General features: G+C 32.0%; 1 protein-coding gene and 1 long non-coding RNA gene across 2 annotated transcripts; one reads left to right on the top strand and one right to left on the bottom strand.

Annotated features, from left to right (window-relative positions):
* Window positions 1–5,695: 5,695 nt before the first annotated feature.
* Window positions 5,696–10,310, bottom strand: LOC128160671 (fibropellin-1-like). The gene is made up of 10 exons (XM_052824037.1): window positions 10,155–10,310; window positions 9,912–10,042; window positions 9,391–9,505; window positions 8,851–8,970; window positions 8,636–8,749; window positions 8,252–8,362; window positions 7,993–8,103; window positions 6,587–6,697; window positions 6,316–6,406; window positions 5,696–6,177 (listed from the first exon to the last, which is right to left on the bottom strand). The coding sequence occupies exons 1-10, from the start codon at window positions 10,204–10,206 to the stop codon at window positions 6,006–6,008; spliced, it is 1,128 nt and encodes a 375-aa protein (XP_052679997.1). The 5' UTR covers window positions 10,207–10,310; the 3' UTR covers window positions 5,696–6,005.
* Window positions 10,311–22,221: 11,911 nt separating this feature from the next.
* On the top strand, window positions 22,222–25,240 carry LOC128160172 (uncharacterized). Its single transcript, XR_008240247.1, has 2 exons — window positions 22,222–22,649; window positions 24,944–25,240. It is a non-coding gene; the product is annotated as an uncharacterized LOC128160172 (long non-coding RNA).
* The last annotated feature ends 2,084 nt before the right edge of the window (window positions 25,241–27,324 follow it).

The raw sequence follows: 27,324 nt of genomic DNA, 5'->3' as shown, positions 1-27,324 counted from the left end.
CGATTGCAAAAATATTAAAAACAAAATAAATTCAGATCACTTCCTATCATCTGTGAAAAATTTTGTCAATCAGTTTGATAGTTTCCGAGAAATCGCGTGCACAAAATTTGTGGAAAAAAAACAACTAGATGCGATCTCGTTACGAGTAACGAGTAGGTCTTCCGTTGAATTTTTTAAACGATACGATTAAAATGTCAATGATATTTCAGACTTCCCCCTCAAACACTCCCTTTCAGATGATGTTTACGATTGTCAATATCCTTTAAAATGCTTAACAAAGAGTTTTGCTTTTTCACATACAGCACAATAAAGATTTAAGATTAAAGTCCTCTAAGATCCCTAATTACGTCATCAATGGGTGTGGCAATGAGTTTTACTAACTGATATTGTTACGATCAACAACTTTCTTTCTATAATATATTATAAAATCTTGATCGTTTTTGAGGTATGTATAAAAAAAACTTACGAGTATCTTGGCCCCTGATTGAAGGAGACAGCCCCTTTTTCTTGAATTCATTCGAAAGTTCTCAAAAATACCGATATTTTTTGTTCTTAGGCCTATCTAAAATTGTTGTTCATTTTTTAGATAAACATGATTGAATATTTTACGATCGTATCTATTGAGTGTTTCTTTTTCTTCAAGACTTTTATATGAGGAGCCTATTGTCCAAAAGATAAGAACACATGAACCTATGCGACGGCAATAAATTATAAATGCAATGAATTAAAAGGTTTTGAAAATTCTGCAGATGTCCTACCTGCTATGAACCGACTACAAAGAACGACACATTTGACTAGAAGTTCCATGTTTTCTTGTTACAGTTCCCCCTAGTCTCTCAGATCAACAATTAATCCGCGCGGCTCCTTGGCTGTGTTTATAACCCCCCCCCCCCCACCTTCCCACCTTTAAAAAATAATAAAATGAATCAATGGTGTGCGATAGTTATCGTTTGTATTTAACTTAACGCCGGTTTAAAAATTAAATATTTTTCAATTTTAATAAAAAAAAAAAAAGATAATGTCGGTATCATTTTCAAAATTAAAGTAATATTAATTTAGATTTAACCACCGTTTTGCTAACCTATGCCTTCAACATGTATATTATTAACTACAGTCCCATAGTTGTGTTTTTTGGAATTTTTGTTTTTGTTTTTTGGAGTTTTTTTTTTGCTGATTTCATGATAGACTTACCTTTATTTGTTTAGTTATATCCTGTTATTTTCCGAATCCATTTCCGTTCCCACTGTCACACGGAGACTATTAACTTTGATTTTTAAATTAGACATGAAACATGGCTGTAATTAGTACTTATCCGGTTTATCTGCATAACACGTAATTTTGTTGCTATTTGTGATTATTACACCTGACAAACGTTTTAGAATTTTGCATTGGGCTAGATCCTGTTTGTTAAAAAAATTAATTAGTGAGGTTGTTGTCTCATAACTGCTTACAAAACTCCCTGTCTGTCTGTCTCTCATAAATATATATATATATATATATATATATATATATATATATATATATATATATATATATATATATATATATATATATATATATATATATAAGAAGCACTATATATATATATATATATATATATATATATATATATATATATATATATATATATATATATATATATACATATTTATATACGAGTTACGAGTAGCGACTAGGTCTTCCATTCAATTTTTAAACGATACGATTAAAATATCAATGAAATTTCACAATGCCCCCCTTTCAGATAATGTATACGTTTGCCAATATCCTTTAAAATGCTTACCAAAGAGTTTTGCTTTTTCACAGATTCAAGATTTTAGTCCCCTAAAATCCCTAATAACGTCATCACAGGGTTTGGAAATGAGTTTTACAAACTGATATTGTTACGATCAACAACTTTGTTTCTATAATGCATTAAAAATCTTGATCGTTTTTAAGGTATGTGTAATAGACTTTAGAGTCACTTGGCCTTTGATTTAAGGGGCCAGCATTTTTTTCTTGAGTTCATTCGAAAGTTCTCACGAATAATAACATTTTTTGTTCTTACACTTATCTAGAATTGTTGTTAATTTTTTTTAGATACAAATGATGTAATATTTAAGGGGCCAGCCCTCTAGATCCTTAATGGGCACAGAAATTGGTGTTGTGATTAATGGAATCGATTAGAATCATCAATACAGATATCTTCTTTTCTACAATGCTTAACAAAATATGTCTCCTTCTCTAGATATATTTAAAGTTTTAGTACTTTGGCCCCTAAAATCCCTAATTACGTAATTAATGGGCGTGGCAATGTTTTTTTCTGGTATATATTGTTACGATCAACAACTTTGCTTCTATAATGCATTACAAAATCTTAATCGTTTTTAAGTTATCTGTAATAGAGTTTACGAGAGTCTTGGCCCCTAATTTGAAGGGGCTATCCCCTTTTTCTTGAGTTCATTTGAAAGGTCTCACAAATACTAACATTTTTTGTTCTTACATCTATGTAAAATTGTTGATAAATTTTGAGATACAAATGATTGAATATTTTAGGGGCCAGCCCTCTAGATCTTAAATGGGCACAGACATTGGTGTTCTGATTAATGGAATCGATTAGAATCATCAATGCAAACATTTTCTCTTCTACAATGCTTAACAAAAAATGTCTCCTTCTTTAGATATATTGCGTCCAAGTTTAAGTACTTTGGCCCCTAAAATCCCTAATTACGTAATAAATAAATGGGCGTGGCAATGATTTCACCTGATAAAAAATATTGTAACGATCAACAACTTTGCTTCTTTAATGCATTACATAATCTTTATCGTTTTAAAGCTATTTGTAATAGAGTTTACGAGTGTATTGGCCCCTAATTGGCCAGGCCTATTTCTTGATTTTGTTGGAAAGAACTTTTGATTCTCTACCACTTTTATTATATATGTTTTTACAAAATATCAACTCATAAAAAGATATATATCGAAACGTATGAAAATTTTGATTCGAAATTCGTACCCAATTTTCGAGCCTTGGCGAGCTCAAAGAAATGGCGCCACTGGCACCAAAAAACTACAATCTGCACACCTTCGAACTATGGTCTACTTATCCTGAAAATTTCATATTCATATCTCTAATAGTCTCTGAGTTAATTTCTGCACAAAATTGGTCGTCAAAACTTACAAAATCGGCCGTAAATCGGAACCGGAAGTAATGATTTCAAAATTTAAAAAAACCTTCTAGAATTATGACCTCTGGCAATCATCTGTGGAAAAAATGGTCGAAATGGGCCGAAAATTTACTTGATACCATGAAATATCGATACAATTTCCCTAATTACGTCAAACATGGGCCTGACGATGCCTTCTTCAAACAGATATTGTAGCGATCAACAACTTTGATTCTATAATGCATAACAAAATATTTATCGTTTTAAAGTTATTCGTAATAAACTGTACGAGTTTCTTGGTCCCTAAATAAAGGGACCAGCCCCTTTTTCTTGATTTTGTTGGATAGAACTTTTAATTTTCTACTACTTTTCTTCTATTTTAATCAAAACGTATGAAAATTTTGATTCAAAATTTGTACCCCATTTTCGTGCGTAAGCGAGCTCCAAGGAATAGCGCCACAGGTACAAAACAACTATATAGTGCATAACTTCAAGCCATGGCCTACCTATCTTGAAAATTTGAAAGTCATATCTCTAATAGTTTCTGAGATCAGCTCTGCACAAAATTGGTCGTAAAAATTACAAAATCTACCGTATATCCGGACCGGAAGTGACGACGACAAAAAAAATCAAAAACATATAAAATTTCGATAATGTCCCATCATCTGTGGAAAAATTGCCGAGATCAGTTGAGTATTTTTGAGAAATCACGTGCACCAAATTTGGAAAAAAAATAACTATATACGACCTTGTTACGAGTAACGAGTAGTTCTTCCGTTCGATTTTTTTGAAATTTTAAATGATACCATGAAATATCGATACAATTTCAAAATAAGCACCCCCCGGCCCCCCAAATTTTAATTAATGAATAAAAATCCCTTATTACGTCAAACAAGGGCCTGACGATGATTTTTTTCAAACCGATAATGTAGTGTTCAACAACTTTGATTCTATAATACATAACAAATTTTTTATAGTTTTCAAGTTATTCGTAATATATTTTACGAGTCTCTTGGTCCCTAATTAAAGGGGCCAGACCCTTTTTCTTGATTTTATTGGAAAGAACTTTTGATTTTCCACCACTTTTGTTATATATTATTTAACAAAATATCAACTGATAAAAAGATACAGATCAAAACGTATGAAAATTTTGAATGAAAATTCGGACCCAATTTTCGTGCCTAGGCGAGCTCCAAGAAATGGCGCCACTGGTGTAAAACAATATAGTAGTGCACAACTTCAAACTATAGACTACCTATCCTGAAAATTTCGTATTCATGTCTCAAATAGTTTCCGAGATCAGCTCTGCACAAAATAGGTCGTAAAATTTTTTTAGAAAAAACGCCGTAACTCGGTACCGGAGGTGATAATTTCAAAATGTCAAAAAATGTCTAAAATTATTACCTCTGGCAATCATCTGTGAAAAAATGGTCAAAATCGGCCGAATAGTTTCTGAGAAATCGCGTGCACAAAATTTGTGGAAAAAAATAATAAGAAGAAACAGTACTAAAACAATAAGGTCTTCCGTTGGAAACGGAAGACATTAATAATAAACAGTACGAAAACAATAAGGTCTTCCGTTGGAAACGGAAGACCTTAATAAGAAACTGTACGAAAACTATAAGGTCTTCCGTTTGAAACGAAGACCTTAATTAACTTGACTTATATACTATAATGATAAGCCTGTTTACCAAGTTTTGTCTAGTTTGTACAACTTCTGCAAAGAAAATGAACGAAAAAAGCTAATAATTGAAATTTTTCTAAGTCCACAAGGCATAACTTTCGAAAATAGCTCGATCGTACCCAAAATTGAATTTGACCTAGATATTATCATATATACCTGTATATCAAATTTTAATATGAGCATCCTCTGCAAAGAAAATGAATGTGGAAACTACAAAAAGTTGGAATTTTCCAAGAGGCATTACCCTGCCGTAAATTGCTTAATCGTACCGAAAATCAAACTTGACATAGATATTATCATAATAAACCTGTATACTTAATTTTATTACAATTTGTGAATCGTTTACAAAGAAAAAGATCAAAATAATGTTTGATCTTACCCAACAATGAACTTGACCTAGATATTATTAGGACAATCCTTTATACCAAATTTCATCCCAATATGTCAGTTCTCTGCAAAGAAAATGAACGAAAACTGTTGGTGGACCGACCGACCGACAGCAGCAGAGCAATATGCCTTATAATAATGCTTCAGGTGGTTTAGGACACCTGTCGATATTAACGAGAATAAAAGTATATTTTAATCAAAATATTCTCACCAGTTTATAATCCTTATAAATTACAATATTTTACCAAAAAATATGTGGGTTTTTTTGGAAGGGTAAAAATTATAATGCCTCAGCGTGATTCGAATTAATGACTTACAGGTTCGTAGCTAACGCTCTAACCCATTGTTCTATACTGTTAGGTAACAATTTCGGGAAAAAAGACCATTTATAAAAATTATACTTGATTTTATTTTTTCTTTCGATCGAAAGTACTTCACAATATGGAGGTGTACCATGCCACCTATAAAAGTAGACGAAAAAATTAAGGTTGAACTGATGGGTAGTTTTCTGACAATACAATCTCTTTATTTTTAAATTATGTGTTAAAGATTGCAAAACAATTTCAAACTCAAAAAACATTGAATATGAGCTATGTTTGAATAACAGTTAAACAAAACGTTTAAGTCATGCATTACAATACTTTCGCCTTAATTGGTCGTGCTCATGCATTTATGCTATCATAATCGTGATTTATTTCAGAGAAGATACATTTGATTGTACTTAAAGAATGTTACTAATAAAATTCACTTTATAATTTAAGTCATCTTTAATAATGATTTGGGAACCACTATTAACTTTGATTTTTAAACTTCATGTTTCCTTGACCCAACTTCCCGTCAATAAACCAAAGGGAATTGTGATCATTATTATGGACCGTTTCAACATTTCGCTGAAATCGAGATCTTGTTTGTCCAAGTTTTGTTTCCTCAAACGGAAAAGGGACAGTGGAATTTTTTTCACTTCTGAAACAAGAAAAATCATCTCATACGTCATATGATAATTAATATAAAAAACTAATGAGTTTAACTGTAATGTGAACATATCTCATACATATTTTGTTCGTATGTGCACTGCAGAAAGAGCCAGAACAATGAACTTACTGTTTTTTCCTCCATATGACGAATAAGCCTACAGCAGTTGCGATGATTCCTAAAGCTCCCACGGCAATTGTTACAATGTATGAAGCAATTACTAAAAATGTAAACAAAAATGAAAATAAATTGCAATGAACAATTTTAGCAGTTTTAGCAATTTGAAGCAATTACTAAAAATGTAAACAAAAATGAAAATAAAGTGCAATGAACAATTTTACATTTTTTTTTTTAGAATGATTCTAGAAAAATATTTATACATTAAAAATCAAAGATTTACCCTTCTCACAATTATCACCAATGAACAAGATGTCACAGCTACATGAGTATCTTGCTATTTCATCGATGCATGTTCCATGGATACAAGGAGAACTGATACACTCATTTATTTCTGAAAAGGGATATGTTGAATTTATACACGGTAAAGAAAAACCCATCAAGAATTGTCAAGATATATGTCTTCCATGAGGACAAGGTATAAACGATTATTTTTTCAGAACTCTTGGGAAAAAAATGTGTTACTACAATACACAATATGACAAAAACATTCCTAAATAATAGTAAAATGATATACGTCTGCATGATCTTAAGGTAGTACAAAACAGATAAGCTAAATTTTTCCTATAATTCATTTACCTGAAGTTTTTATATTTTTTTCTTTGGAATGAACTCTTTCAATACGTAAAATTTGAAAAAATCCAACCTCACAATTTTTGCCCACATCGCCCCAAACCTACCATTGGAATCTCCTTTCAGTGGAGTGTAAAATGAAATAGTCATTGTTATAATTTTCTATGCCATTGAGTTATTTTTCAAGGTATTACAAATATATTTGCTGCTATGTAAACAGGAGACCTTCTTGTTACTTAAAGATACTGAAAATAATTCTAACTGGTTACTTAAAATAATTTCTCATGCGATATAATGTAAAACTAGCGCTCATGAAAAATCTTTTAAGACGAAAATTTGCAGCACTTAACGGTATTTAAAAAGAAAATGTATAATTCAAATTTGAATAAAATTTAACAGTATGATTGCCATGACCCTGTAATTAGAATATATCAAAGTAAAGAAAATTTAACCATTGGTTTTAGATAAATAAATGTTTAAGTATGTTTGACAGATGTATAAATTGATAAAAATCCTAGATGACGTCATCATATTTGACCTTTGACCTGTTGATATGACCTTGAAATTTGTTTGACATAAAGCCTAAACACTGGTGGTGGTTGTTTTCAAATTTGAAGTCTTTACTTTGAAAAGAACACATGTTACGCATTTTAAATGATATAAGGCTAAATTGCACAAAAATCATATGAACACCATCCAAATGTATTTTCCAAAATTATCGAAATACGTTGTATCTCAAATTTTTTTGGCCTTGAGTAATTGATGGGTATGATTTATATTTTTTTCTTAAGATAATGGACTGAAATTAATTTTTACATAAGATTGAGTCATCATTTTGTGTATTTGAGAAAATATTTCAAATAAATAAACACAGGGGTGTTTCGTACTACCTTAAATAAGGTCCATAAATTTAAAGCTTTCTGTTTCAGGTACGACGATTGAAATTATTGGTCGCGATGTATGTAGATAAATTGAGTAACTTGATTTAAAATTTGATTTTTTCAATAGCTACTTTTCCATATGAATAATTAATCCTGAATGTGTTTTATCATTTACCTGTTTCGCAATTTATTCCAGTATATCCGAGAAAACATTCACAGGTGTACATGTTGACATGATCAGTACAGTTGCCATAGATACAAGGGGAACTCTGACATTCGTTGATGTCTAAAATAATTATTCTGTCTACATCACTTTGGGAATCATTTAGCTGACATACTACTTTCTTTTCACACACACATTTTATGTATTATTATCATTATTAGTTATTGCTTAGTTATATACAATATAAATTAAAGTATTTTAGTACGCGTACCAATTTGACAATTAACACCAGTATATCCAGGCTCACAACTACACGTGTAACCATTGATATGATCAGCGCAGGTTCCATGGACACAAGGTGAACTGGCACATTCATCAATATCTGTTTTAAACAGTAGAATCAATTGAAAAAGGTGATGGCGCCTATCATTGCTAATATTAAGGAAAAGTATTTACAAAGTAATCATTTATCTGGACAAGAACATGAAATTTCTTCAACTACGAGAAGACATTTTGTTCACTGTAATCCGAACAGAAAATATATAAAACGTCAATTGAATTCAGAAATTGACTTTGTTTGATAGAGGATTTATTTAAAGACTGGAGTGTTCTCTGATAATTATCAATCAAACAACTTATGTAACATGTCACTTACTGTTTTGACAGTGAACGCCCTTAAATCCCGGCTGACAAGTGCAAGTGTACCCATTCAGTCGACGGTTACACGTAGCACTATTCTGACAGGGATTGCTGTTACAGTAATTTATCTCTACAATATAAGGCAAACAAAACATTCTACAGTATATTTCAGCTTAATCCTTTTACCTATACAAAGATCTATAAAGAGGTTTACTGGGAATGGAAACTCACGGGTTCGGCAGTCGGTAGCTTGATCATAACCTGCATTACAATTGCAAGTGTAGCCTTTAGCATTCGATGCCAAAGAACAAGTGCCTCCATTTTGGCAGGGTTGCCCAAAACATGCATTTGCTTTAAAATAACAATGAAAATGATATGAGAATTATTGATTCTCTAAAGATAATGGTAAATCAGTTACCATAAACTGTACAATATATATCAACACTGTAGCTGTTGTTAATCTGAAGATACAAAATATATTATCTAAAAATCTTTATTACTGGTGTATCAATGAGAGCATACTTTAAACATTATTTGTGAGACTTTAGATTTTGTTTTAAGTTATGTGAATCAAATAGTTAAATATTAAAACATCAGACAAATGTTATCAAGAAACACTGTGAAAGTATAATAATGTGTTTTAGTATTTTTTTTTTCAAAATGGATAAAATGAAAAAAGAATAATGAATAATTATTCTAGCAATCAACGTTTTAGTAAGGCTAGTAAGTAGTTTGACACTATATTTTAGGCTCACATATATAATGACATACTAGTACAGCCAGTCCTGTAATGGACAGGGCATGGGGTTGATAAGTAACATGTCTGTCCAGAGGAGCATGGGTTGTTCCGTCCACAGAAGTATTCTCTAGAATTCTCGTTGTGTTGCTATAATTGAAAGTAATAGTTTTGGTCTTAAAGAAAATTGATCAAATATACAATGTTAATGTTATAGTACTTACTTGAGAAACTCAACAAGTCATCATCTCCTGCATCATCATATTATGTATACATATCAAACGGAATGTAACATTATTATCCCTTTTGTTTAAAATAAAATATATAGTGTAATTAGAATATGGTATCAACAGATAAATACACAAATCCACATTTTCAACAAAAAAAAAGCCCAATTATGAAATAAAAACTCAACAGAAATCGTAAAACCTTTAGAATATCTTATTTTCAAAAATCATTATTTTCTTATTTGCAACAACCTGCCTTTTCATATTCAAATATAATTTGCAATGGTTAAAAGTCTAAAATGGTACAATATGCGAATTATTACACTAACCATGCAGCTCGCTAAATTAGATTCACAGTACCGTTCATCTGTATTGCATCTGGGATCACTGCGTTTGTACCGATGCAAAAACTGTGCAGCAATACTATGAGTTATCTCCCCCGGTAACGTCATTTCAGAATCTACATAAACATTATTTTAAACGCATTCATGTTTGAAGTGCCAATTGATTGAATTTGTTACTAAAAATCATTTTATATATTCAATTATACATAATAACTTCAGAAAACTTACCACTGATGAAAATTTTCAATGAGATTAAAACAGTAATTAAAAAAGAAGACATCCCATAAACTATTTAGGCGAAGCTGCTGGACAAAAGAAATGTTTATCACCCTATCCCTTCTTAATATGTTTGAGTTGAAAATAGCACCGTGTTTTATTTATACTGAGAACAGAGAAACAAAGTAAAATCAGGAAGTTAACGTAACACACCAATGAAAGAAGCCTTAGTAAGACATAACCATTAACAACAGCGCTAACAAATTTACTGATAAGCTTTAAATGGATTCCAATTTAACCTGTCAGTTTAGAATATTTTATTTCAAAAATCTCAGTCCAGCAGATAAATGAGGGATGTTTAATCTTATTATGTTGTTGTACATTCATTTAAGAACGGTTTTAAGAGTGCCATATATCAAATTTGGTAATATTTGTACCTTATGCTATAATAGCAGCACTTTGGTCTAGTAACCTTTTAATTTTTTCCATTTTCAAAAGATAATATAATAAATTAAATCACTTGATATAACAAAATTACTTCCAAAACAAAACTTAATTGTATCTCGTATTAAAAAGAAAATGAGTAGAAATTTGAGGTAAAGCTTGACGGATTATTAGTTACAAGTTTTCATTCAGTTCATAGGTACCTCAATATTGGTCGTCATGTTGTTAGACACAATTAACACGATTGGCAGCAGTCATTGAGGACCTTGCAAACTATCTTATGCACCATGACACATTAACTTTGTAATTAGGATATGCGACTTGTATCGTATTTTTGTTATAAAACAAATAAAACCTGCATAAACATCAGTCATTATTACAATATTAATTAAAAGCAGCAAAGTCAATTTATCATCAAACTTTAATCAAATGGGAAAAAACCCATCCAAATAGACAGACTCTCAGTTGCAACTTTAAATTAAACTCTGTATATTCGTTTTAACTCACGATAACATCATTTTCGTAACATGAACCATCATATTTATTGCGTGTATTTTTTTGTAGGAGTGCTTCTTTCCAAAAATTGATATTTACTTTAAACTTTAAACTGAATAAACTTACCATATTGTCTAATCTTGAACTGCTTACATTTTGAAGTTTATTTTTTCTCGTTTTTTCTCACTGATGAATTAAACATGATTTTGACTTACATAAAACTGTGTTTGATCACACGGTTTTCAACCACAATCATTAGGAAATTCTAGAATACTTCTACGACAAAAAATTAAAGTATTAAAGTTTAAGAAGTAGTTTCATTCTTTGCAAATCTATATATCATTGTCACTGCTGAAATTACTCATATATCACACATTAATACTTTACATCTCCAAAAGCATTGTATTTTTTCGCGAAGAATCTTTATACGAGTCAGTTTTGATGACTTTAAAGCGTTGCATGAAAGAAGTTGAAGGTATTTTCTTAATGATCGATTGTTAAATAGCCTTATTTTGCAGAATAGAGCTAGTTCAAGAAAGGCAAATTTGATATCATTTAATTACAAGTACTGACACATGAATAGTGACTACTTTTGCTAAAACATTACTATTACACAAATTAGTATCACAGTCTCAATCTTATGACACAGATTTATTTTATTCCAAAATACCAAGCTGAAATTTTCACAATTAATCAGCTACATTACACGTAAAATAAAAATAATATCGATACAGAACAGAAAGAACTCTTCATAATTCGACTAAAGAAGGTAATGAAATACCTCCATTTGTATTTAAGGTTTCTGATAAGGTTTCTATTTCTTTAAGAAATTAAAGCGACCAATAAACTTTCAAGCAGGAAATACTCTTCCTTCTTCGTCTGATCTAGACCCATTTTTTTTCAGTGTTGAATATTGGTTCTGTTTACTTGTCGCAAGTAGATTGACACAGGGTCAGTCTTATCAGAGATTCTGTTTACACAGTCAAACAATCACTTCAACTCTAAGTACATCGATAATGAATGCTGTAATAAGTCAAAAAAGGTGGTTTTTGTTATGTGATTTTTCCATGAATATAAAGATTAAATATTACTTTGAGTAACGATACAAGCTGCTGAATATGAGAACAAACGTTCCCATTTCAGTTATATACGTGTATAATTAGAATATCCTTCAATAAATTCATTCCTTATACAATCAAATAAATCAAAAGATTTTACCATATTTTCAGTCGTATATTTGAAAATACAATGGATTATAGTTTGATGATTCATTTCATTTAAAAAGTATATTTATGTTTGATAAACATAACGTTTTATTATGAGAAGTCTTAGCCTTTTAATATACATAACATAAGAGATAAGTATAGTAACAATATGTAAATAGAAATAATAAGTCAATATTTAAAAAATATAAAATATCATATTTTCTTATATATAAATTTGGAAGGAAAAAATTGATATTTTAAAAGGGTGCGTATTCAGTGGTCCTTGAAGCGTGAACCATTCTGCTATAGTCAAAAATGAAAAAAAAAAACGCAACAAGAACATGTTAAAACGGTTTAAACACTTCCCTGTTAGCCTATGTTAGATATTTTTTATCTCCTATCTCGAGTAGACAAGAATAAATTTGCTTTAAAACTTATATTGTGTGTGCATTCGACGCTATTCAACAACTGTTTTAATCAAATTGCCTGATAGACTGCTATTGAGCAATCGATGTTTTTGGTCTTGTGATAAGATTTATTTATCGGTGTTTCGATGATTGAGACAAAATGTTTACACAGCGTATCTCTGCCAAAACTGTGTTCATTATTGAGGAATTAGTACCCTCTATCTTATTACAATTTCAATTTGATTAAACTTCTGATTTTAATTATAGTTTAGGTTTCTTCACCAATGCAGCGGCACAGAGAAGCAAATATATCAACATTGACAGACTAAATTATGGATACATAAACAATATCATGCTACTGTTCAGTACCATTGCTAGTTCAATACCAGTGGTGCATATTGATATCAAATAATTTTTAAGGTCTTCCGTTTTCAACGGAAGACCTTTTACTGATTCTGTTGGTAATTCTTTTTAGGGTTTTCCGTTTTTCAACGGAAAACCCTTCTGTTATTCTACTGTTTCTTATTAGGGTTTTCCGTTTTTCAACGGAAAACCCTTCTGTTATTCTACTGTTTCTTATTAAGGTCTTCCGTTTCCAACGGAAGACCTTATTGTTTTCGTTCGGTTTCTTTTTCCCTATTCTTCTTATTATTAGGGTCTTCCGTTTTCAACGGAAGACCCTCTTGTTATTCTATTGTTTTTTTTAGGGTCTTCCGTTTTCAATGGAAGACCCTCTTGTTATTCTATTGTTTTTTTTTATTATTATTAATCTTCTTGTTTTTCCTTCTGACTTCTTTTTTGCTTTATATCTCAAAAACTATTCAACCGATTTGCAAGAAATTTTCAGAGATTATGTTAAATTTTTGTCCCTTGAAGCTTTTACAGTTTCAGTCATAAAGTCACTTCCGTTTTCTAGTTACGTCATTTTAAAAATTTTCAAAAAGTGATTTTGTCCAGGACTTTCCTAGTAAACGGTTGTTTATAAAGACTTGAAATTTTCTGTGATTGTAAATCTGCGGATTTACTTATGGCATTTGAACACAAAAATTGTATTTTGTCACTTCCGGTCGAAACCGGAAGTGAAACAAATTTTTCGAAAAAATGAATTTTCTGATCAAATCGAATAAGAATATGTGTTTTGTAGAGCATATTTAGCTGAATCTAACACTGAAAGCTGTTTTCAAATCGGACGATGCATTACAGAGATATCGGGGTTTAAAAATTGATTTTTCCGGAAATATTGATTCCGCGGCCTTGGTTTAAAAAATAGCGTAATGTTCAAAGTAAAATTAACTCGTACCAAAAATAATTGCTAAGTCGTAACTGAACACATTCGGATTTTTTTTTTCAGTCGTTCTTAAAATCGGAAAGGTTTTTGTTAAGTCGTACTTAAAATCATTCGTATTTTGTTAAGTCGTACCAGGAATATTCGATTTTTTTCATATTTTTATTTTAGTTACTCTTGTTATTGGTTTAAGAGCTCTGCTTCTTACAGGAACTTCCAGCTTTACTTCCCACATTAACGGAAGACCCACTCGTTGCTTTGCAACGAGCTTTGCTCTAGTTATTATTTTTTTTTTCCCGCAAATTTTGTGCACGAGATTTCTCGAACATTTTTTGTCTGATTGCTATGAAACTTTCAGGGTATGTAGATGATATTAATATCTCTAGACGTTTTTTTCAAATTTTTAAAATTCACTTCCGGTTATGAGTTATTGCCCTTTAATTGAAAATTGGGGGGTCTTTTGTCCAGAGTTGATCTCGGGAATTACAGATGATAGATGCATGAAATTTGGCGAAATTGTCGGTAACATTTTATAATTTTGCTGGCATGAAAATTTTGGTAATTTCTTTGTTAGTTTTAGAGCTATTTGTCGCCAAAGTTTAAGATTTTTTTGGGGCTGAAATTTTGTTGCTTTTTGTATTATAACCTTTAAACTAAAAATATTTTGTTAATACATATAGAACAAAAGTTGTTTATAATAACGAGAGCTTTCATTTAAAATTAAGAAAAAAGGGCTGGCCCCTATAATTAGGGGTCAGCAGCTCATACACGTATTTTTCTGATAGCAAAAATCGTTATCATTTTATGAAAAAAAATTAATTTAGTTATTGTTAATATATTAAATAATGTCATTTGGTATCAAATTAAACAAGTTTTGTCCTATATTTTTTTTCAAATTTCATAAAACAAATATGTGAGAATCGTACATGAACGAGTTAATATGTCTACATAGACACACAAGCGAACAAATGCCACATTAAGGCCCAGGCATTTACTGCATTACGTTGTGTTGCGTCTTAGATAAATTGTTGTGATTCAATTTCATTTTTTTCATCTATATCATTTATGAATTCAATGAACACACATTATTTAAACGTTCTATGTGGAACTATTTGTCGGGGCGCCCCTGTTTGTGACCCCCACACGCGCGCGCTGAATGTAAACAGTAACGAACGGCATTGTAGAAAAGAGAGAGCCGTAATGCAGAAGAGAAGTTGTGTATTCTTTCGGTGTACACATGCATTTTCAATTTGCTGTGAAACATATGAACATGCACAGGGAACAATACTACATATTTGTTTAAGGAGGATATTTTTCTCGTGTGAATCGTTTACGAGGAAATTCTGACAGCCACACTTCTGTCGACGATCAGCCGTTGATAAGCTACGAGTAATAAAGGATAAAAGATGGACATTAAAGTGTGTGATTTATGTGGATGTTACTGAAGAAGGTGAGGCTTTTACTCCTTTTAAAGTTTCTTTTAAAGTTTCTTCTTAACTGGTTAAAATTTAGTATATAGTATAGATGTACATGTAAGTACGTGCACACTGTTAGATGTTTTTGTTATGGTGTGGGTGTTTGTTTACTAACGTGTAATTTTTACATGTTTCATGGGTGTTTAGACTCGCTCCAGGGACTGGAAAGGGTAACTGAATTTATCTATTTAAAAAAATAACAGATTGTGAATTTTCAACTCAAAATTCAAAGCAGGGTCTAATTAGAAACATATCATATATTCTTGTGCAGAGGACTCCAAATGTAGTCATGAATACCCTGTAGACATAACTTCAAGTAAATAAAATTGTATACTTCAGACTTCAGAGTTAAAACATGACTTTAATATCTTTATGATGCCGATCATTGTATCATTAAAGAGGTATAGCAGACCAATGGGTACCCGGTACATGTACTTGTACATGTAGGTTACAAGTTAGAACTATGCCTACCATTCTACCAGTTCACATAATTTTTCTTGTTTAGCAGTTATGATGTGTACTTAAATTGTCCTTGTTAATGTTTTAAATGTAGTTTTTTATTCTCTTTTTTTAATCTGACTACTGGCAGTACTGGCGTGCGAGCAGTTCTCGCCGAGGACCATTTCTCGCTGGTGCACTGTTACATCATATTTTCGTATATAATTTTATGTGTTGATAAAATGACGTAACAATGCACTGGTGAGAAATGGTACTCGGCGAGAACTGATCGCACGCCAATATTGATTAATTACAGACAAAAAGTGAAGGTTGCGAGTGTTATTTTTAATTGAACAACATTGTTTAAAATAATTCTTTATATATGTGACGATCAGACCGGTTTGAATACCAGTGCCAGATAGCTCAGTTGGTAGAGCACCTGACTAGAGATTCAGGGGGCCCAGGTTCAAATCCCTTCATTATTTCTCCCATCCTGTTACAATATTGGTGTGGTGACCAACCCCTGGAACTAACAGGTTAACTCGATCCTGCCAGGGATGATCTTCGAGGGTGAAGATCATTTAAGGGGGAGGAATGTGACGGTCAGACTGGTTTGAATACCGGTGCCAGATACATGTAGCTCAGTTGGTAGAGCACTTGACTAGAGATTCAGAGGGCCAGGTTCGAATCCCACTTTGTTCCGTCGTTATTTCTCCCATCTTTTACATGTATATCAGATATATGACAGATGATTAAGGTCATCACATGTTTTGCAAGATGCAATAAGTGTTAAAAACCTTTACTTTACAACAGAATACATTTAAGTGAATATTTATGTTTCTTGTTATTATTTGGTGTGGTTTTCTTGACAGTGTCGCATAAACAATTTACCCGCTCCTAAAACACAAACTTTCTTTTTGTGGATTCAGCTTACCGCTGATTGGCTGCTGTTGCAGCAGACAAATAAGATATGCACGCACAAAACACAATGAACTTATCAGAGAATGAGTTGAGTTTATTTAAACTGTTGGAATTTGGGTATTTTTTTTTTAAAATGTATACTTGTGACAAAACATATATGTGGTACATACAGCTGTAGCTTTATGAAGAAAATTTTGGTTAGACCATATATACCTATCATGCAAGTAAATGATATTTACAAAAAAACTTGCAATTTATGGCGCACGAATTATACGCTAGTTTTATAAAGATTGACATACATGTAATGTACCACATTCTTTGAAAAATAATCTATTAAAAATTCTTCATTAAGTTTACTCATACATGTTTTATGCTTATTACACGTAGTATTGTTTTTAAAACATGTAATTTATAAGAAAATAAACAAAAACCCTCGCTAAATTTATTTGCAAACAATAAATACACAGTAGAATTGATAAAAAATGGTATACCAGAAGCTAATACCAGTACATGTACTTTGACGCTGTTCGGTGGGTAATATTCGTTTGTAATTTACGAATTGGAATATTGACTGTTGCACTACAAGTATGCTAATAAACTCTCTCTCTCTCAAACTCTCTCTCTTTCTCAATTTGATAAGTGTTTATGCCTATGAAAATTTTTTAATATTATATTATGACTTGATATGCAAATTTTTGATCTTGTACTGCCTAAATGTTATGTCATGTATTGGGATATATGTCATACTTATTACACTGCATGGTCAGTGTATTTTTTACAGAAATACTATGCATATGTTAATGTAAACACAGCTATTACTAGTACATGTATGTAAACACAGCTAATTATTTTTTTTATTAATTTCAGCTCAAAACAGACTCTTGTTACCACGTGGCTTTTACCGGTACCTGTTGATTCTTGTGGGTCAGCTCCTGAGATTAACCTGTCACCTCTATCCACATGCATATTCCTTGTGTTCTACAGACTATTTACTGGTAATTCAAATTAAATCCGATAATGCATGAACAATAATGGAACTTGAAGAAAGCATCATGCCATGTTGTGGTTTGTGTTTGATAAGAAATTATGAAAACAAAATTAAGGCTGTTTAAAGAAATTCATAATTGCTGTGAAAATTTGTTTTTCAATAAAAGTATACAATTATGTTTCCTTTATTTTTTATTTCATAAAGATATTTAGATGTGTTTACATAATTGAACCCCCCCCCCCCTATTTAATTGTCTGCATTAAGATTACATGTAGGATATGTAAATGTACATTTGACTTTGAAATAACATCTGCTATGATAATTACTTTTGAAATGAACAAGAAACAACCTATTTCTACCTTTCTAAGGTATATATGCATAAAAAAGTAGAAAAACATGTCAAATTTGAACATTTTTCATTGAAATCAACTCTGTCTCCAGCTACCTGGGTGTGTTTGAATTTAATTCTAATTTAAGGCAGATGTCTAACTTGTAGGTTGTAACTTACTGTTTTAGCATGGTTAGAAGAAGACTAGAAATCAGAATAGATTAGATATTCACTAAATATGATTGTTAGCTTACATTTTTCATGAAAACAAGAAATCACAAGCAGGACGGCTGTCTATTTGTTAATTAAAATGGTACAAATCATACAATAAACAAATAAAGATCACATTTTAGAATCATTGATGATTGTTTTCAAATATGTGTGAGAAATGACTCAAGGAAATTGCCACATGTTTCATAAAATTAGGTAAAACATTTCAAACCATGACTTTTTATGAAAATCAAAAGATTGGGGGGTGGGGGGTATACATGTAAGGGTATTTCTAAGTGATGTGAAGCTTTTATCATGATTATATCATGTAGGCATATGTTGTATTGAATAAGGTTTCTTTTTAAAGGTGGTTGAACAAAAGTTGACCTCTAAAAGGTCAGATAAAGATGTTTTACTATGGAGAACCCTGTAAATCTGTGTTTACTAAAGGAAATTGGAAATGGTGGGTTCACTTAAATGGCCATATTTTTATTAAACCTCAATGGAATTGGCAATATGTGGTATTCTTTTTCTCAGAATTGCATTAGCTTTCTTATTCTAAGACAAACCGTCTTTTCATAAAAATGTTAGTGTACTAAGTTAAAGATACAAGGAACAGTTTCGGATAAAGTACCGTCAATATTTTTGTAAAATTGAGAGTGACTGTACTTGAAGGTTTATCATTGTTGCGTAGATTCATGAAATGAATTTTAATGATTACCAATAGTTAGAGGGATGTCTCTTGTTGGAATTGGTAAGCAATATTAAGGCCCCTAATTTTAAGTACATGAGAAGCAGAAATAAATTGTGAAACTTGCGGCTATGACAGATATGTTGACTTTACAGTGAAATTGAAGGTTACAAACGGGAGGTTATATAACATGAAATGTAGGTGGATGGGATATTATATGCCTATTTAGCATTTACTGGGTATGAGGACAATAGCAAGTTTATTGTCCCCCAAGACAGCAAATATTTAATGTGGCAAAGCCAAGGGAAATAGTAGCTGTGGAATGGGACAATAAACTTGCTATTGTCCGAATAGTCAGTTAATTGGTATTTCATTATACAGAAGAAAACTTAATTTGTCAGCGATGCAGAATTTCTTGATGATAAACAAATTAGAGTTAAATCAAACTTTGTATTTAATGCGGCGATCTTATTAGGTCAGAGGTGTTCCGAGTTTAAGGTGATATGGGACACTTCCATGTTGTGACGTATTGTTTATCGAAATAAACAATAAAATAAAGTGTAATTATATAAGTACATGTAGTTTCTTCGCAAAAATGGTCACCTAACTCCTTAGCACAGTGGGTTAGAGGGTTTACTAGGAACCTGTAAGTCATGAGTTCGAATCCCGCTGGGGTTTTTACAATTTTTACCTTTTCAAATATTCTTAAAAGCTATTTTTTGGTTAAATATTGTAAAATTTGAAAATTCTAAACCGGTGAAAATTTTTCAATTATATAGTACTTTAATCCACATTAATATCGACAGATGTCCCATACCACCTTAAAAAGGAGGGTAATCAAATTCTGCTAATGAATGGTTTTGATGACTATTCACCATGGGCAGATAGCATGGATACTATTTTAGATAAAAAGGCATGTTTATGCGGGCGCCTTCTAGTGATCAATTTGTCGGTCTGTCCATCCGAGATGGCTTGACAGGAGCATAGCTTCTCTCCCCTTGGCCCAATCTGGCTCATACCTCATCCACAGGGTTCCTTTGGTTGAAGGATGTGCAGTGACCTTGAACCATGTTTTTAGGTATAAGGTTAAGGTCATAGCAGAATTATATATATAAAATCCTTGTTTGGGGCATATCTTTTTTTCCCTTTGGTCCAATCTGGCTAATACTCACAGAGTGTCTCTATGGTTAAACGATGTGCAGTGACCTTGCATGAAATTTCTAGGTAACGGGTGAAGATCATATCGGATCATGCAAAAATCCTTTTTTTGAGAGCATATATAATTTCTACTAACCCCTATTTGGCTCAGACTTCACATAAGCAGAGCTTTTGAGTAAAGGGTGAAAGGGTGTGTAGTGACCTTGAACCTATTTTCAGTGAAAAGAAACTGTGAAGGTCATATCAGAATTATATTTTTAAGAATCCTTGTCCGGAGTATATCTTCTCTCCCTTTGCTCCATTCAGCCTCATACTTTACCCACATGATGCCTTTGTTCAAAATATATGCAATGACCTCGAATGATATTTGTAGATGAAGAGTCAAGGTCATATCAGATCACACAAAAATCCATATTTTAAGAGCATAGATATACTCTCCTTTTAGCCCCTATTTGGCTAATATTTTACCTTTACAGAGTTTATTGGTTAATGGCGTGCAGTGACCTTGAACCAAGTCTGTCAATGTGAAGGTCATAGCAGATCTTTTTAAAATTAGGTTTAAATAGTAGATTATTTTCCAAATATGCTTAATCTTGGTCAGATTGAACAAAAATGCATGTATGTTAGGGGGAATGAAATTGAATTAAAAGTTCTATGCCAGCTGGAAAAATTTCAAGTTATAGGTCAAGGTCAAAGCAGAATTCTCTGAAATAACATAAGCGGGGCCCTTTGAAATGTTCACCATTTCAATGTTGTCTGGTTCATAGTAATTTTACATAGAAAATATTCACAGAAGTACAGTAAAGTAAACTTAACATCGATAAGTTTCTGACAATTAATGACGCAACGAGCACACAGTACGAAAGGTCAACCTTTTGAAAAGCAGTGAAGTGGAAAAGTTGCTCAGAATTATGTTTTAAACAAAATTGATTTTTTACATAAATTTTAATTTTGCATTCTGGGTTAAGAAAAAAGATGTTAGTTCAAGGTAAAGTAAACTTGTAGCTAAAATGAAGTCAAATTTGTTAAGTCGTACTTAAACACATTGTTTTTTTTGTTAAGTCGTTCTTGAAATGGTTAAGGGTTTTTGGTTAAGTCGTACTTAAAAACATTCGGATCATGTTAAGTTGTACCAAGAATCATTCGATTTTTTTTTATCTTTTTGTACTTAGGTTTCTTTGTTACTAGATTAAGAACTCTGCTTCTTAGACGTACTTCTAGCGTTGCTTTCGACATTAGCGGAAAACCCACTCGTTGCTTTGCAACGAGCTTTGCTCTAGTTATTATTATTTTTTTTTTATCCGCAAATTTTGTGTAGGCCATTTCTCGTACATTTGTTGTCTGATTGTTATGAAACTTTCAGAGTATGTAGACAATGTTAATATCTCGAGACGTTTTTTTCAAATTTTTAAAATTCACTTCCGGTTATGAGTTATTGCCCTTTAATTGAAAATTGGGGGGTCTTTTGTCCAGAGTTGATCTCGGGAACTACAAAAGATAGTTGCATGAAATTTAGCAGAATTGTTGGTAATATTTTATAGTTTTGCTGGCATGAAAAGTTTGGCAAAATGTTTTTTAGTTTTTAAGCTATTTGCCGGTAAACTATAAGGTTTTGGGGGGTCTGAAATTTTGTTGTTTTTTGTATAATAACCTTTAAACTAAAAATATTTTGTTAATACATATAGAGCAAAAGTTGTTAAGAATAACGAGAGCTTTCATTTAAAAGTAAGAAAAAAGGGCTGGCCCCTATAATTAGGGGTCAGCAGCTCATACACGTATTTTTCTGATAGCAAAAATCATTATCATTTAATGAAAAAAAATGAATTCAGTTATTGTTAATATATTAAATAATGTTATTTGGTATCAAATTAAACAAGTTCTGTGCTATATTTTTTTTCAAATTTCATAAAACAAATATGCGAGAATCGTACATGAACGAGTTAATATGTCTACATAGACACACAAGCGAACAAATGCCACTTTAAGGCCCAGGCATTTACGGCATTACGTTGTGTTGCGTCTTAGATAAATTGTTGTGATTCAATTTCATTTTTTTCATCTTTATCATTTATGAATTCAATGAACACACATTATTTAAACGTTCTATGTGCAACTATTTGTCGGGGCGCCCCTGTATGCATGGTATGTAACCCCCGCGCGCGCGCCGAATGTAAACAGTAACGAACGGCATTGTAGAAAAGAGAGAGCCGTAATGCAGAAGAGAAGTTGTGTATTCTTTCGGTGTATACATGCATTTTCAATTTACTGTGAAACATATGAACATGCACAGGGAACAATACTACATATTTGTTTAAGGAGGATATTTTTCTCGTGTGAATCGTTTACGAGGAAATTCTGACAGCCACACTTCTGTCGACGATCAGCCGTTGATAAGCTACGAGTAATAAAGGAGAAAAGATGGACATTAAAGTGTGTGATTTATGTGGATGTTACTGAAGAAGGTGAGGCTTTTACTCCTTTTAAAGTTTCTTGTTAACTGGTTAAAATTTAGTATATAGTATAGATGTACATGTAAGTATATACGTGCACACTGTTATAAGAATTACAGAGTTAGATGTTTTTGTTATGATGTGGGTGTTTGTTTACTAACGTGTAATTTTTACATGTTTCATGGATGTTTAGACTCGCTCGAGGTTCATGGGGGACTGGAAAGGGTAACTGAATTTATCTATTTAAAAAAATAACAGATTGTGAATTTTCAACTCAAAATTCAAAGCAGGGTCTAATTAGAAACATATCATATATTCTTGTGCAGAAGACTCCAAATGTAGTCATGACTACCCTGTAGACATAACTTCAAGTAAATAAAATTGTATACTTCAGACTTCAGAGTTAAAACATGACTTTAATATCTTTATGATGCCGATAATTGTATCATTAGAGAGGTTTAGCAGACCAACGGGTACCCGGTACATGTACTTCTACATGTAGGTTACAAGTTAGAACTATGCGTACCATTCTACCAGTTCACATAATTTTTCTTGTTTAGCAGTTATGATGTGTACTTAAATTGTCTTTGTTAATGTTTTAAATGTAATTTTTTATTCTCTTTTTTTAATCTGACTACTGGCAGTACTAGCGTGCGAGCAGTTCTCGCCGAGGACCATTTCTCGCTGGTGCACTGTTACATCATATTTTCGTATGTAATGTTATGTGTTGATAAAATGACGTAACAATGCACTGGTGAGAAATGGTACTCGGCGAGAACTGATCGCACGCCAATATTGATTAATTACAGACAAAAACTGAAGGTTGCGAGTGTTATTTTTTATTGAACAACATTGTTTAAAATAATTCTTTATATATGTGACGATCAGACCGGTTTGAATACCAGTGCCAGATAGCTCAGTTGGTAGAGCACCTGACTAGAGATTCAGGGGGCCCAGGTTCAAATCCCGGTTTGGTCCTTCATTATCTCTCCCATCCTGTTACAATATTGGTGTTGTGACCAACCCCTGGAACTCACAGGTTAACTCGATCCTGCCAGGGGTGATCTTCGAGGGTGAAGATCATTTAAGGGGGGAGGAATGTGACGGTCAGACTGGTTTGAATACCGGTGCCAGATACATGTAGCTCAGTTGGTAGAGCACTTGACTAGAGATTCAGAGGGCCATGCAGGTTCGAATCCCAGTTTGTTCCATCGTTATTTCTCCCATCTTTTACATATACATGTATATCAGATATATGACAGATGATTAAGGGTCATCACATGTTTTGCAAGATGCAATAAGTGTTAAAAACCTTTACTTTACAACAGAATACATTTAAGTGAATATTTATGTTTCTTGTTATTATTTGGTGTGGTTTTCTTGACAGTGTCGCATAAACAATTTACCCGCTCCTAAAACACAAACTTTCTTTTTGTGGATTCAGCTTACCGCTGATTGGCTGCTGTTGCAGCAGACAAATAAGATATGCACGCACAAAACACAATGAACTTATCAGAGAATGAGTTGAGTTTATTTCAACTGTTGGAATTTGGGTATTTTTTTTAAAAATGTATACTTGTGACAAAACATATATGTGGTACATACAGCTGTAGCTTTATGAAGAAAATTTTGGTTAGACCATATATACCTATCATGCAAGTAAATGATATTTACAAAAAACTTGCAATTTATGGCGCACGAAATATACGCTAGTTTTATAAAGATTGACATACATGTAATGTACCACATTCTGTGAAAAATAATCTATTAAAAATTCTTCATCAAGTTTACTCATACATGTTTTATGCTTATTACACATAGTATTGTTTTTAAAACATGTAATTTATAAGAAAATAAACAAAAACCCTCGCTAAATTTATTTGCCAAAAAAAAAAAGAACACAGTAGAATTGATAAAAAATGGTATACCAGAAGCTAATACCAGTACATGTACTTTGACGCTGTTCGGTGGGTAATATTCATTTGTAATTTACGAATTGAAATATTGACTGTTGCACTACAAGTACGGTACCGTAATAAACCCTCTCTCTCTCAAACTCTCTCTCTCTCTCAATTTGATAAGTGTTTATACCTATGAAAATTTTTTAATATTATATTATGACTTGATATGCAAATTTTTGATCTTGTACTGCCTAAATGTTATATCATGTATTGGGATATGTCATACTTATTACACTGCATGGTCAGTGTATTTTTTACAGAAATACTATGCATATGTTAATGTAAACACAGCTAATACTAGTACATGTATGTAAACACAGCTAATTATTTTTTTTTTTATTTCAGCTCAAAACAGACTCTTGTTACCACATGGCTTTTACTGGTACCTGTTGATTCTTGTGGGTCAGCTCCTGAGATTAACCTGTCACCTCTATCCACATGCATATTCCTTGTGTTCTACAGACTATTTACCGGTAATTCAAATTAAATCCAATAATGCATGAACAATAATGGAACTTGAAGAAAGCATCATGCCATGTTGTGGTTTGTGTTTGATAAGAAATTATGAAAACAAAATTAAGGCTGTTTAAAGAAATTCATAATTGCTGTGAAAATTTGTTTTTCAATAAAAGTATGCAATTATGTTTCCTTTATTTTTTATTTCATAAAGATATTTAGATGTGTTTACATAATTGAAAAATCCCCCCCCCCCTCTATTTAATTGTCTGCATTAAGATTACATGTAGGATATGTAAATGTACATTTGACTTTGAAATAACATCTGCTATGATAATTACTTTTGAAATGAACAAGAAACAACCTATTTCTACCTTTCTAAGGTATATATGCAGAAAAAAAGTAGAAAAACATGTCAAATTTGAACATTTTTCATTGAAATCAACTCTGTCTTCAGCTACCTGGGTGTGTTTGAATTTAATTCTAATTTAAGGCAGATGTCTAACTTGTAGGTTGTAACTTACTGTTTTAGCATGGTTAGAAGGAGACTAGAAATCAGAATAGATTAGATATTCACTAAATATGATTCAGATTGTTAGCTTACTTTTTTCATGAAAACAAGAAATCACAAGCAGGACAGCAGTCCGACAGCTGTCTATTTGTTAATTAAAATGGTACAAATCATACAATAAACAAATAAAGATCAAATTTTAGAATCATTGATGATTGTTTTCAAATATGTGTGAGAAATTACTCAAGGAAATTGCCACACGTTTCATAAAATTAGGTAAAACATTTCAAACCATGACTTTTTATGAAAATCAAAAGATTGGGGGGGGGGGGTATACATGTAAGGGTATTTCTAAGTGATGTGAAGCTTTTATCATGATTACATCATGTAGGCATATGTTGTATTGTATAAGGTTTCTTTTTAAAGGTGGTTGAACAAAAGTTGACCTCTAAAAGGTCAGGTAAAGATGTTTTACTATGGAGAACCCTGTAAATCTGTGTTTACTAAAGGAAATTGGAAATTAAATTTTCACTTAAATGGCCATATTTTTATTAAACCTCAATGGAATTGGCAATATGTAGTATTCTTTTTCTCAGAATTGCAATAGCTTTCTTATTCTAAGACAAACCGTCTTTTCATAAAAATGTTAGTGTACTAAGTTAAAGGTACAAGGAACAGTTTCGGATAAAGTACCGTCAATATTTTTGTAAAATTGAGAGTGACTGTACTTGAAGGTTTATCATTGTTGCGTAGATTCATGAAATGATTTTAATGATTATCAATAGTTAGAGGAATGTCTCTTGTTGGAATTGGTAAGCAATATTAAGGCCCCTAATTTTAAGTACATGAGAAGCAGAAATAAATTGTGAAACTTGCGGCTATGACAGATGTGTTGACTTTACAGTGAAATTGAAGGTTACAAACGGGAGGTTATATAACATGAAATGTAGGTGGATGGGATATTATATGCCTATTTAGTATTTACTGGGTATGAGGACAATAGCAAGTTTATTGTCCCCCAAGACAGCAACTATTTAATGAGGCAATTAAAGCCAAGGGAAATAGTTGCTGTGGAGTGGGACAATAAACTTGCTATTGTCCGAATAGTCAGTTAATTGGTATTTCATTATACAGAAGAAAACTTTATTTGTCAGCAATGCAGAATTTCTTGATGATAAACAAATTAGAGTTAAATCAAACTTTGTATTTAGTGCAGCGATCTTATTAGGTCAGAGGTGTTCCAAGTTTAAGGTGATATGGGACACTTCCATGTTGTGACATATTGTTTATCGAAATAAACAATAAAATAAAGTGTAATTATATAAGTACATGTAGTTTCTTTTCAAAAATGGTCACCTAACTCCTTAACACAGTGGGTTAGAGGGTTTACTAGGAACCTGTAAGTCATGAGTTCGAATCCCGCTGGGGTTTTTACAATTTTTACCTTTTCAAATATTTTTGAAAAGCTATTTTTTGGTTAAATATTGTAAAATTTGAAAATTCTAAACCGGTTAAAATTTTTCAATTATATAGTACTTTAATCCACATTAATATCGACAGATGTCCCATACCACCTTAAAAAGGAGGGAAATCAAATTCTGCTGATGAATGGTTTTGATGACTATTCACCAAGGGCAGATAGCATGGATACTATTTTAAATTAGATAAAAAGGCATGTTTATGCGGGCGCCTTCTAGTGATCAATTTGTCCGTCTGTCCATCCGAGATTGCTTGACTGGAGCATAGCTTCTCTCCCCTT

This window comes from Crassostrea angulata, chromosome 8 (assembly GCF_025612915.1).
Source record: "Crassostrea angulata isolate pt1a10 chromosome 8, ASM2561291v2, whole genome shotgun sequence".
Lineage (NCBI taxonomy): Eukaryota > Metazoa > Mollusca > Bivalvia > Ostreida > Ostreidae > Magallana > Magallana angulata.
The sequence above is the reverse complement of the archived record's forward strand: the minus strand, read 5'-3'. Positions and strand labels throughout refer to the sequence as shown.